The sequence below is a fragment of the Catharus ustulatus genome, chromosome 2, assembly GCF_009819885.2.
Source record: "Catharus ustulatus isolate bCatUst1 chromosome 2, bCatUst1.pri.v2, whole genome shotgun sequence".
Lineage (NCBI taxonomy): Eukaryota > Metazoa > Chordata > Aves > Passeriformes > Turdidae > Catharus > Catharus ustulatus.
This window is the reverse complement of record NC_046222.1, coordinates 20,684,864-20,697,614: the sequence shown is the minus strand read 5'-3', so window position 1 is coordinate 20,697,614 and position 12,751 is coordinate 20,684,864. Positions and strand designations below refer to the sequence as shown.

The 12,751-nt window shown below is 38.7% G+C and overlaps 2 protein-coding genes across 4 annotated transcripts in view; one reads left to right on the top strand and one right to left on the bottom strand.

Moving 5' to 3' along the window:
* CMSS1 (cms1 ribosomal small subunit homolog) overlaps positions 1-12,751 on the bottom strand; it is a 232,513-nt gene that overhangs the window by 143,234 nt on the left and 76,528 nt on the right. Inside the window, exon 1 of one of the 2 annotated variants that reach the window (XM_033051872.1) lies at positions 697-754. The exons of the other annotated variant lie outside the window; for it this stretch is intronic. Coding sequence (XP_032907763.1) covers positions 697-727 — 31 coding nt within the window. The 5' untranslated portion in view covers positions 728-754. Of the gene's footprint in view, positions 1-696; positions 755-12,751 lie in introns of those variants that run through there. 2 annotated transcript variants of the gene reach the window in all.
* FILIP1L (filamin A interacting protein 1 like) overlaps positions 1-12,751 on the top strand; it is a 189,724-nt gene that overhangs the window by 102,266 nt on the left and 74,707 nt on the right. The window contains exons 4-6 of one of the 2 annotated variants that reach the window (XM_033051867.2): positions 2,092-2,223; positions 7,340-7,626; positions 9,744-9,917. In XM_033051867.2, coding sequence (XP_032907758.1) covers positions 7,357-7,626; positions 9,744-9,917 — 444 coding nt within the window. In that variant the 5' untranslated portion in view covers positions 2,092-2,223; positions 7,340-7,356. The remainder of the gene's footprint in view (positions 1-2,091; positions 2,224-7,339; positions 7,627-9,743; positions 9,918-12,751) is intronic. The other variant, XM_033051866.2, reaches the window with a different exon arrangement.

The following is a 12,751-nucleotide window of genomic DNA, read 5'->3' as shown; positions in this document are numbered from 1 at the left end:
AGTTTCTTAGATAGGAACATTTTTGCTTCATGATGCCCTATTTCATGGTTTTGCTTCAGATAATGTTGTAATTACAGATTAATTATACATTGGAGCCAAAATTACAACAGTTGAATAATAAATACTAAACCATGTTTATAATAGCAATAAATATTAAATTCAATAGTAAATTAAATATTAATAAATATTCAACTACAAACACTGTATTAAATAATGTTAACTATTTCTTATGCTCATAAAAAGAGAAAATTCTGTACGTGGAAAGTAAATTTATATAATTGAAATTGGAGCAGCTGAGTTTTATTACTGTTTACTAATAAAAATCTGTCATACAGATAATGCAAGATTCACTTTTTTTTGTCTAGCAAGAGAAGCAGATTGAATGGCATTGCAGAGTTTACCTTTCCTAACACTTAGATCTACCTGATGTTATAGCGATATTTCTTCACATTTTTTCACCAAAAATCTCTCTTGCACTAATCCTTATAAATAATCCATTATTACTGTCTAATTACAAAATAAGTATGAAACTTCTTACTTTAAAAAGAAAGATAAAACAAACCTAAACACAAGGGAACATACAGTAAAAAACCCCAAACCCTATTAATTTCAGAGGCAATTCAGCTAATTGCATAAAATTCCTCTCAACCCTCTATTTCCAGCAGTAGAAAGATAAAGACATTCTCGGTATTTTACCTTTGATTCCTCCTGAACCTTCTGAACCCATGAAAGTATTATTTTCATGATTATTCCTCCAAAGATTATTCCTCCAAAGCTGCCACTTGCAGCAGCACATTGAAGCTACAGTGCACCTGCAGAGTCCCTCTCCCACTGCAATGAAACCCTTGGCTTCACATTGTGGCCTCTTGGGAGGGGTAGTGCCTCACTGAGAAGACAAATTACCTCAAGCATGTCCACTGTGTCTCACCTACTTGCTACAGGAGCTGTACACTTGTAATGTGATAAATACACTGTCATCTTCCAAGACTACCATCAACTTGGTAAAATGCTGGACCACAAACTAGGAAAGCTGAATTCCTGTGGAGGAGGGAAAAGTAGGATTTGGCAGAAGTTGTCTCAGAGAGAAGGAAAAAAAAAAATCAGTCCATGCGTTAAAGTACTGATTTCTGAGCTGGAAGCTTTGTGGAACCCAGGCCTTCATTTCAAATTTCAAAAGAGATACCCAGTTTTTCCAAAGAAATGTTGTGTGATGCATCACAAAGAGGTCTATCACCCAACCATCTGAAGAATCCTATTTAAAATAGAATCTGACATCTCTGAACAGGAGTATAGATTCCTAACCATATATTCCTAATGTGAAAATTTCAGATTTGTTCAAGGTGAGCATATTATGCTTTCATGCTGTGCACTGTGAATGTGTGGGCTTTAAACTGACAAATATGTGGACAAACACCACCTAAGACTTAGTAGGACATGGGCTGAGACCAGTTAATCTACAAAATGGGCTTAATGAGCTCAAGGCCGCAAAACCAAGAACTAGTCACATGGCAAAGACTTTATTTTTCTCCTGGCACAAAATCCAATAGGGGGATGTGTGTGTTTATTTATATCTATATATCTGTAGTTTGAGACATTACAAGAATGAAGACAGGATCACAAATTCACACACCAATAATGAAATGACAGACAAGCGATCCAGATATATCCTTCAAAAGAATCTGGCCAAAACTGCCCACACATACTCAGCCTTCTAAAGATGACTATAAGTCTGCACATATGCAAAATGGACTGGGGAAGATCTTAGCTACCACACTCACAACATATCCTACAAAACACTACAGGACTGGATGGGGGAGGAGGAGGAGGCAGCAGATGGCGGAAATTTCACAGTACCTTTACTGCGAGCAGAGTACCATGACAACGCTAACACGGTTCAAAAAGCATCTTGCTGTCTCAAAAGAGGCTCCCTGTAGCCAAGGGATGAGGAATCTGTGGTCAGATGAACATAAACCACAACCAGCACAAAAATGATGTCCAGTTCTCACCCATGCACTTTTCGTGTTTGGGAGTGTTCACATCCTTGGCTGAATCCAGACTTACTTCCCATTCGAGTTACTGCTGTTCTTGCAGGATCCCCAAGGGCTTCAAAGACCAAAATCTGATAAGATCCTGTGAGTGGGGACACGGGCTGCTAATTTACTTTCTTTCTGCTGATTGACTTCTTGCAACTCTGCATGCCAACAGATGCATCAGGATACACAGGTAAGCACTCTTGCATCAGTCTTACCAGAAAAATGGCTTAATCTTGCCATTTCCCTGACAGGATGGAAACACTTATCCCATATTCCCTGAGTGAAGAACCTGTTAAAAGAATCTCTACACTGAATGACCACCCTATGCACCAAAACAGCACGCCTACTGAGAATGAGAGCACAGCTCAAATGATACCTGGTCATGGCACAGGCCATCCCTCTGAACAGAACATCCCTCTGGATAGAAGCCACTTCAAACGGTTTTCAGGAAAACACTAATGCCGTCTACCCAAAAGGAAGGGTTGTTTTCTTTGGAAGTGGGGAAAATCTAGCACAAAGCAACATATTTCCACCTAGGGGAAGATTAAAAATCCTAAGCACATTCTGTCAGAAGGCACCTCAGTTTAGTGGGTGCATTTGCTGGTCTAAAGGCCACACCAGGACTGCAAAAGAAGAACAAGACAAGTCTTTGTGGGACCCCTTTTCTTCTTGCCCCAGTTCACAATTACAGTGATAGCCAGGGGATTGCAGACCTCTTTCCAAAGACATCACATGCTTTGCACTCTCCCATTGCCAAGCAATCAGATCTCCTTTTAAAAGTCAGTCTGTTGGTAGGAGTACTATCCATTTCAGCATTTCAAACACACTGCCCTTTAAGGGATGCTAAAAACAAGAGCGACATAATTCCTTGCTTAGTCACGGATTTTTGGAAGAAGCAGCAAGTTCTTAACAATTCAAGGTCCTTACCTTGGGATTAATGGAATTTGTAGTCCTGTGAGGGATTCTGTTAGCTCATAAATCAATCACTGACTGAAAAGGAAAACACTAAAGGTGAATAAAAATGCCAAAATATCTCTTAAAAATCTAAGATGAAGCCATCTCTGAAGGATACTTCAGTCTTTCCCACAGAAGTGCAGGGATTTCAGAACCACCTGCTCATTCACTGCTGCCAAAGAGGCAAATGCAGTTTAATCTCCTTCAGAATATGATTGAGAGGGTGGAGACCAAGTTAACATCATAAAAACATTTGGTCCTTTATTCACCTGGCTCTTAAGGAAAGTATATTTTGACACTTCAGATTGCTTGTTCATCATCAAGAAAACACCTCCTTTATATGCAGAAGGACAGCATTCAGTTCAGAGATGAGCAAGATCTTTAAAAAACAGAACAGAAAGTAACTGTAAAAAGAACAAGAACATGGACGCTAAGAATAGATGTGAACTTTGCTGGGTCTCTAACTTGCAATTATGTGATTTACCAGAATGTTTCATTGTAACCCAATCTCACTCCTTTTAGGATCTGGAATCAGCCTACCAAACTGCACAAATCTGATGAGCTTGGAAACCATTACATTGTCATTTCAAGCAAGATACCAGTGCAAAATCTTCTGTAGAACAGGCACCTCATAATGTGAAGGAAAGCACAACAGGGCAGAAGACAGCTTTTGTGTTATTCCATTAGCACAATTACAGAAAATTAATCTCTGTTAAGTACCCACAGCATAGTGGTCTGTCATTTCAAGACATGTGACTTCATGATCTGGATGCTCCCTTTCAATCTTCTTTTAATTTCGATACAAGCAATGGTACATGAGAATGCTGGCAAGTATCCTTGCTTCTTCTGTTTACATAGCTGCAATCCCTGCCGTTTAGCAATTGAGCCAAAACAGATAAAAGATCTCAAGTGTAAGGCACAGACACACAATCAATTAATTTTTAGCAATTGTTGTTTACTGTTTTCTAAGGCATCTTATACTGTCATTCTTCCTGATGGTACAGAGAAAAAGGGCTTAAATTAACTTCTACATAAAAGTTTGCCACAAGACACAAGAGTGAGCTCTCCAGGACAAATCCCAGAGCCTCTGTGAATTACAAACTCTGTTACAAGAAGAAACACTTTTTTCGTACCTCTTTTTTGCAAGACAGCTTTCTTGTACACAGATGTCATCATTATACAATGTTAGTGTTGACTGAGACAGATATGCTAAAAGGCAAATTTTATGCTCATTAGTCTAATCTTGAGAACCAGGGCTCACTGTTTTGGGTGTCATGAACAACATTTATTTTCTCAAAACAGAAAATAACCCAATGTACCAAAACACACTGATGAAAAATTTTGAATTATGCTACTTCTATCTCAAATGTCTCATTAACCCTCATTAAGGGTCTAACAACATTGCAGAAAACCAGCACCCTCTGGAACAGAATGGGTGCTTTTTCTTTTGTGCAAGGGCATGAGTAGCCCAAAATGTCAGGTGTGTTTTGAAGGTAAATCCCTTAGGTGGTGGCACATCTAGGGACTCTGACAATTTGAAGGTGGCGCAGAATTTCAGGATCAGTGGATGGGATGTTTGGTTTTGTCCATTTCTGATGTCCCACGCTTTGCTTGCTACATCAGCAGTTACACTGTGCATTTAAATTTTCAAATTGCCCTTCTGTTACTCATACCTTCCTCCTCTGACAAGCTCATTAGCACGAACAGCCTTCTGTAGATAGACAACACTATAAATAATAATGTCTATCAGTGTACAGGTAGTGAGAAAGTTTAAATAAATCAACTGAGAAAGAATATGTTAATAAAGCAGGCTACTAATTCCAGAGTGCTTGTGCCTCTTGCCAGCTACATCCAAGTACCATTAAAAAAGTGCTTGAAGTATACCTTTAGTATTTCACTTCAACCTCTAATAATTCAGATTAACTGCTTAATTGGAAAAATATCTCCATTAGCAGACTTGATAGTAGGCACTGGTATTCAGGAATGTCAGAACAGAATACAGGTAAACTGTACATAAGAACTCTCACCAAGAAAAGGAAAAACTCCATCCTGGGAGATTGAAAAGATGCCATTCTCCACAGGAGCATAGTCTGTCTGGCAAGTCAGCTGGCCTTCCCATGGACCAGTGCAATAAAGACTGATCTACCTGAATGACAAATCTAAAAGGGAGTCACAATTAACTCTGGGCAGCTGTGAAAACTGGGTGGCATGTGGCCTTGAAGGCAACAGCATACATACAGTGCAAGAGCAAATGCAAGGGAGGATGTCCTTCTTGAACTGTTTTTCCAAGTTCAGGATTTCCAGGTGCACTCAGTTCCAAAAGCTTGAAAAGGTATGAAGCTCTTCCTCATACAGTGGTTTCCCTTTCCTTCCACAAGAAATGCCATATTGACATTTGTTGTCAACAAGTTCAATAGTAGCTTGATGTCTAGTTTATACCACTGCTGCAACTTGCATGCATGAAGGGAAAGATTTCTTGGACTATTTATGCATTTCATAGTGTCCTGTGCTTGTGGTGCCAAAGCCTACAGACAACCTCAGAGTACATTCAGGTTATCTGATTTAGTCACAACTCCTACATTTGAACTTAAAAGCATGAGCCTTTAACTGCACACAAAAGCCAAGGAAGTATCCAGCATCTTACACTCAAAGGAAACCAAGAGCCTTCTTACCAAGTAATAATAATCTGTAAGCAAGGGGCAAAAGGTGAGTATCCTTATAAACACACTACAGTGAATAAAGACAATCTGCATTTGACTGAAAGGCCAGGTTGAACACTAAGTAAAAGTAATCATCACCAGCTAACATTGCTGCCAGCCTGCTATGAACAACTCTTGGTTTCCAACATACGCTATAAGTGTATCCCATCCTAACCTGACACTGTTGATGTTTCACAAAACAGTTTCCAGTGCACACTGTCATGCAAATCTGACACACCTTAGTTTTCTGAGACCTGGAGAAACAAGTTTTTCTTATTAATGAGTGCTTCAAATCAGACTTCAACAGTATAGAAAATGTGACTTTTTTTTTTGTAATGTTTTTGATCAATTCATCCCACTCTCAGTCATCATCCATTATAAACCAAAAACTACTTTCACCTCCTCTATTCTTGCAGAAAAAAAATAAAAGGAAGCATTCTTAGCATTCAGTGGAAAGTTACCACAATTAAGGAGTGCAGTCACAGAGTTTAAGATTTAGTGTCAGAATCTGGAAGAGAAGGGTGTAGGGGAGGAGGCTCTCAAAGAATTTTATCAGCCACAGAATTCAGGCAAAAAGCAGTCAAGAAATCATCTAGTGCCTATCATAATGATTTTCTGGACTTTTCAGCAATTAGCTTGGCAGTCTAATGAAAAAATTGTGCCGTATTTGTATTTGGAACATGTTGAATTTCACCTTTGAATCACATGATCAAGTTATTGTTTGCTAGATGGTATCCGTGACCACAGTTTTCCAGCAGAGGTGGACTATAATCCATTCATTCCTTAATCTGAGTGGCGATAACCAAAACACAAGTTCCTGAGGTTAATCAATATTTACACAGTGTTAAGTCATTTATCTGCAAAGGCATTAGAGTGTATTTCCTGGACAGTGGCACTTCAAAGGGGCCTAGTTAGGATAAGTCTCCCTTGCACCAGGTACTAACACCTCTAGAGTGCTGGACTCAAGCACTAAAGAAGTTAGCAGGTTTTATACTGCATGGTTTTAAGAGTGGACAAGCCATGATCTGCAAGGTAGTTTGGTTTTGGTGGTGGTGGTGTTGGGGAGGGAGCATTTACAGTGCTGCTCACTTCTTACAGTCTGCGTGTGTTTGTTAGTCCCTGCTTTTTGCCAAAGGTGGAAAATGCAGCCTGTGTAGCTTGTAGCAGTGGAGGACTGCTTTAGTGCTCTCTCTTGGAAAGAAAAAGGAAAACAGAACACAGTGTGGGCTGGGCCACTATTACAGTGGAACAGAAAGATCTTCCTTGTGAAAAGCTTCTGAACCTAAATCTGCCTCATCATAATAAGCATCTACCTGAAAGGTGAGGTATGCCTTGTCACAAAATAGGAAATATGGTTTGCCGTGATGCACCCAGTGCTGCTGCTAAAGATGACACCTCTGAAATATCAAGGAGGGAATTATGTACAATGGCGTATGACCAGTGAAGACTCACTTCACTACAGACATCCAGTAAGGATCACAGCCCAGTACTGTTGGTTTGCACAAGGTTGTCAGATTTTGTCAAATGATAAACACCCTTGTGTGGACAGGAGAACTACCATTCTGGAGGGAATAACACCCACCATCAATTATAGTAATAGTTTTATAGCCTCTGTTAGCTAAAACAATTCTTTTTCTCCCCAATTTCCTTCAGCTTCAGAGATATAAACCATGCATTCCAGAAGTAACAGCACCGAAAGCCCAACCAGACCAAAGCTGAGCCAGCCGAGGGCGAAAGACCACCACAAAGAAGCGGCTGGTTATAGTGGGAAGGGAAACACACAAACACAGCAGAAAGAGAAGGATGATGTAGCCCAAGCCAGTCCCATCCTGAGAAGTCCAAAGGCAGAGAAAAAACAAAAAAGTTCTGTCAAGAAAAGGGAGGATCTCTCTCGTGATGACTTGCTATTTCTTCTCAGTGTCCTCGAGGGTGAATTACAGGTAATGTATTGTCGTAATTTGTATTCCAAATTAAAAGACACTCCACCCTCCACCACAAACACATACTGCTTTTATGTTAAGGAAACACCCTGCACAGTCTGACACAGGGCAAATATGAACTGTAGCATACAAAAACATCCCAACATTATAGCTATTGTAGCTATCAGACAGGAAACATGATCTTTATATCACAAATAACTCTCAAAGCAGACAACTCATAGAACTTTCTAGTTGTGTTGCCTCACTCTATTTCGAATACAAAGTATTTGTCATTGTGTGACTGATATGGAGAACACATTACAGATCTTTAAGATATTTTACTTAATTATGTCTTATGCTCCCACTCCTATGAAGTCATGAGCTTTACTCCCTATGAAACAGTATGTGCCACTTCACAAAAAGTAACTAATTTAACAGTATTTCTAACACTTTCTGCTGGAAAAATCAAAAGAGCCATTTTATTTCCCATAATAAAAAGCAAAAGCGTTACATGCTACAAGTTACTGGATTTTAAGAGTGAGCATTTTTCTACCCAGAAAAGGAACTAGAAAGTGAAAAGGAAAGTGGTAAATGATGCCTAACCTGGTCAAATGTAATTTCAGGAAGCGGGAACCAGATTTCCAGTGAGCAGGGAAAATATTTCTGTGGCAGGCTTATTGCACAGAAGCAGTTACTTTAAAACCACCCATAAGCAGAGAAAAATGCAAACTGGCCAAAGTGGCCTAAATGGGTGTAGCACATGGTGTCAGAGCTTATTACTCAGACAGTACCTGGGTAGTTCTATTCTTAACATATGTGTGCATGTTTATATAATAATACAGACATGTTTAAAAGAACACATATGTGATATGAATATTTAATAGCTGCACCAATCTTTGAGGGTAGATCCAAGGTAAACTTCTACAGATTGTTTCATTATGCAAACAGAACAATTTCCATGTTTGCAAAACATTTCTCTCCTGCCCATTTGGCCTATCTTAATTTAGGTTAAAATTCAGATGTTACACATTTTTTATATATTATACACACACTCTTCATTACACGTGCATCATATGAATATAAAAATATAAATATATACACACGCACACGCACTTCAAATAAGGTTTAAAGCTGGAATAGGGAAATGAGAAACTAGAAAACAATGAGCCTGACATGAACATTTAAAATCACATCGGAAATTTAAAAGGAAGCAGCACTATGAATGAAAAAGAAGTAATCTTTTATCCCTTATTTTCAACCTCCTGTAATGTCAAGTCAAATTGCTGAAGATCAGCTGTCAATCAAACCATAACTAAGTTTCTAATTTAGCCATTCCTTCCCAAATTCCACAACATTCAAGGTGTACAAAGATAATTCTTCTATTTTTTTCTGCAATGCTGAGGATTAGAAATAGATTATTTAATATTTTAACATTTGTTTAAACAGTCATAAATGGGGATACAGAAGTCTTCCAGCCAAAAGGAGAGAGACTAAAAGTGTTGCCATCCCCTGGTATCTTGTTCTCTGATTTCCTTCCTTCCTATTCTATCCTTCTACGATTAGCACATAATAATTGCAGACAATGTCTGTTTGAGACAGTTCATGTAGTTTGCATCACTGCAATGGAGGCAGGGGGCAACCTTCACCAGCAGAGGATGCAGAGTGGGGGAAAAAAACCTGAGAGGGACCCATCTGTAGTGGGTTTAAACTACAGAAGCCATCTACATGCAAAACATACAGAATCTACAACACTTTCAGGCTTCAAGAATCATCCCACCATCCTGCACTAACAAGTCAATTTCTAATACCACAAGCCAAACTTTGCCCTGAAACTTGCCTTGTGAATGCTACACACTGGTCCAGAAACAGCAAAACTATCTAATCATTAAAGAAGTACTTAAGGTTTGATGAAGGGTCTGAAGATCTTGGAGTTTATGTTGAACTAATAAAATACAAAGAACCAATACTTCCCTCATGCTTTTCAACTGTCTTCACATTACTGACTGATTTGGAGCACTTTACAAACTCAGCGTTAATTTAGAAGCTTTTCAATTTTCTTAAAATCAAAAGCAGAGAGCTAACCTGTAAATGCATATATACAGTTTAACAAGATAAAGCCTTACTTTGTGTTTCTGCAGGCTCAAGATGAAGTCATAGGAGTACTTAAGGCTGAAAAAATTGACTTAGCTTTGCTTGAAGCACAGTATGGCTTTGTTACTCCCAAGAAGGTGTTAGAGGCACTCCAGCGAGATGCTATTCAAACAAAGGCTGAGCAATGGCAAGAAGATATCTATGAAAAGCCTATGGGAGAGGTAAGAATTGATGTTTAACCATAGTTCCCACCAAATTCAACAGAAAATCTCTCACCCACTGTTGGGGAAGGACACAAATGAGCTCTAAATCTGGAATGGAGCATGAGTGTAAGTGGGAGCAGAACAAAGCCAGGTCCAGCTGGGACCCGAATCTAATGATCCTCACTTACACTGGGGGCAGACTGGGGGCTTTACACATTGACAGACATGATTTCGTCTCATTCAAGCAATCTTCTTTTTCTTCTTCCCTCCTTCTATCCACATTCCTGGCCCATACAAGCAGAAGCCTCACCAGTCCCCACTTATCTCATGGAAACCCATCTTAGCAGTGGCTGCAGGGGCCCATCCAGCAGTAATGACACAGCTGTGCACCTCTGCATACCCCTGCTCCCATTAATTTGGGAGCAGTCATGGGGATATCTGCTTGGTCTGCAGAGTTACTATAATGAGCTGGCATTAGAAACCTCATCCAGGCAGAAGTCTACCATTCTCACATTATACCTAAGTAACCTCTAGTTTAATTACACTGCAGCAGCTGCCATACTTTCTGAACAATGTTATCTGATTAATTTCTGCCCTGCCATGCAAATCACTGGTTATTAAAACACCTTCACATCAGATTGTGATTTTTTTATCCCAGGTAGTTGTCTACAATTCAGATAAACATTTTTTAACATACTACTCAGTATAGATGAATGTGACAAAATAAAAGCAGAAATTACGAATAAAATTCTCCTACCAAATGTTTTCCAAGTTTTTTGAACAGAAATGTACCTAAGGACACAAGAGATCATTCCAGGCAAAGTTATGTTAGGGCAAAAGGTCAACTCTCATTTCAGAAGCTCAAAGGTTAAAATCTCTGGATATAATCCGAAACAGATAAAGTTCATCTGTGAAGCTTAATTGATTTTAGACCATTGTGGTATTATGTCACAAAAACTTTGAGCACAAGTAGAAACTATTTGAGGAGAAGTCCACAACAGTTTGAAAACATAAGCTCGGTCTGTTACTTTATGTAAGTTTATACACACTCTTTCCTTCCTACACTTAATGGAAGAAAAGTAATTTCTAGCACTACTGGATTTGGCAATTTCAAAGGGAAAAGGTAAACATCCTGAGAGCAACTGAAAGGGTAGAGGGACCACTGACACTTCTTGGTCTTGTAAACCAAAGGATGCTGTAATAGATAGGCATTCCACAATTTCAGTTTCAAAATCCCCTTGAATTTCACACAGATTCATTTTGTTGCTTTTTGGTTGGTTTTTTTTTCTCTTTTTTTTTTTCTCTTTTTAAAACACATCTAAAGACTAAAGGAGAGGTGAAACCAGCCACGAAGTCCAGGAACAGCATTTAAATTCCCCCCCTTTACTACTAGTACAATGCACCTTTGTATCTGCATGTGCATCTCACCCTCGAGAATTTTGCCTGGTAGCTCTGAACACAGAGAATCTTCCCAAAACTCAAGTGAAATTACAATTAATTTCAGAAGGCAACTGTAAGATTTCCAGTCCTTTACCATTCTCACACAATTCTCTTACCTATTCTAAACATAAAGTTTCTTGGAAAATTTGATTAAGAATGTAGTGGGAAAATTTGGTGACTAGACAACTTTACTCACTGGGAACAGGGTTCATAGGTGAAGAAATGTAACAAATTAGAAAGCAGTATTAATACATCTTCCTCTGCAAAACCTATGAGAAGTGCAAAACCATTCCTTCTTTGGTCATGAGTAGATACTAATTTTTTTTTTTTTTTTAAACCGGCTTTTTCAATCAAACTTGCTCTACAACTATTTCTTTCTGCAACCTAAAAAATGTCAGATAAGATTACTGTTAGCATTCACATTTGAGGGCCATAAAATAAATTAGACTTTTATTTTGGTTTTGTTTCTGCCTCAAAGGCCTGAAAAGGTTTTCCATTTCTTCATGGTTTATAAATTGAGAAGTAGTCAGTTTATGTGAAAAAAATCAGTTTTCAGATCAATCTCACTTCTCTTGAATAGACAATGAAGAGTATTCAATACTTTAGTAAATGCAGAATAACAATATAAGGATAATTGACCCTGATTAAAAAATAAACAAGGAATCAAAAAAATCAGAGATTATGACGTGGGAAAATGGAGATAAAGATGAAGACACTGCAGAATTTGTGGTCCCTCTCCCCTCCTCTCCTCCCCTCCCCTCCCCATCAGAAAGCAGGTTCTGGTTTCTAACTCTCCCAATAATACAGCCAAAGATAAAAAAATCATATGCCTCACTGTTCAAAATAGGATGAACCTCCTACCACGTGAAATGAGAGGAAAGCCTGCATTTTGCATCCATCAAGGATAATTAAAAATTGAATCCATTTTTGAAATCCCATTGCCAATCACCTTGGGGAAAAGATGCACCCTCATCAGTATTTTAACAAAGTCTATCTGATTGTGTCCTCACAGCATCTGCTAAGTGTTGGTCAAAACTTCCCAGAGACTACAGCTGTAGGGCACCAATAAGTCAGTCATAGAAGCGACTGAACAACAGTGCTGACAAGGTGGCATTTAGGAGAAGACCACCAACGTATCTGCATGGAAATTTGGCTCAGCTAGGGTTGAAAAAGGCAGAAGTGCTCTCATAATCTCTGGTAATCCTAAACTCAGGATTGTACATTTATAAACAATAACTGAGAGGATATTATTAACAGAAATAATACTACACAGAATTTAGGATAAAAAACGTAACTACTCTGATTTTCTTCTAGCACATCACCAAACACAAAACAATCTAAAAAAAGAAAGATGAAGAGTTCAGTTCTGATATAGTGGATATGAGATACACCATCCTAGTTTGACTTCAGTC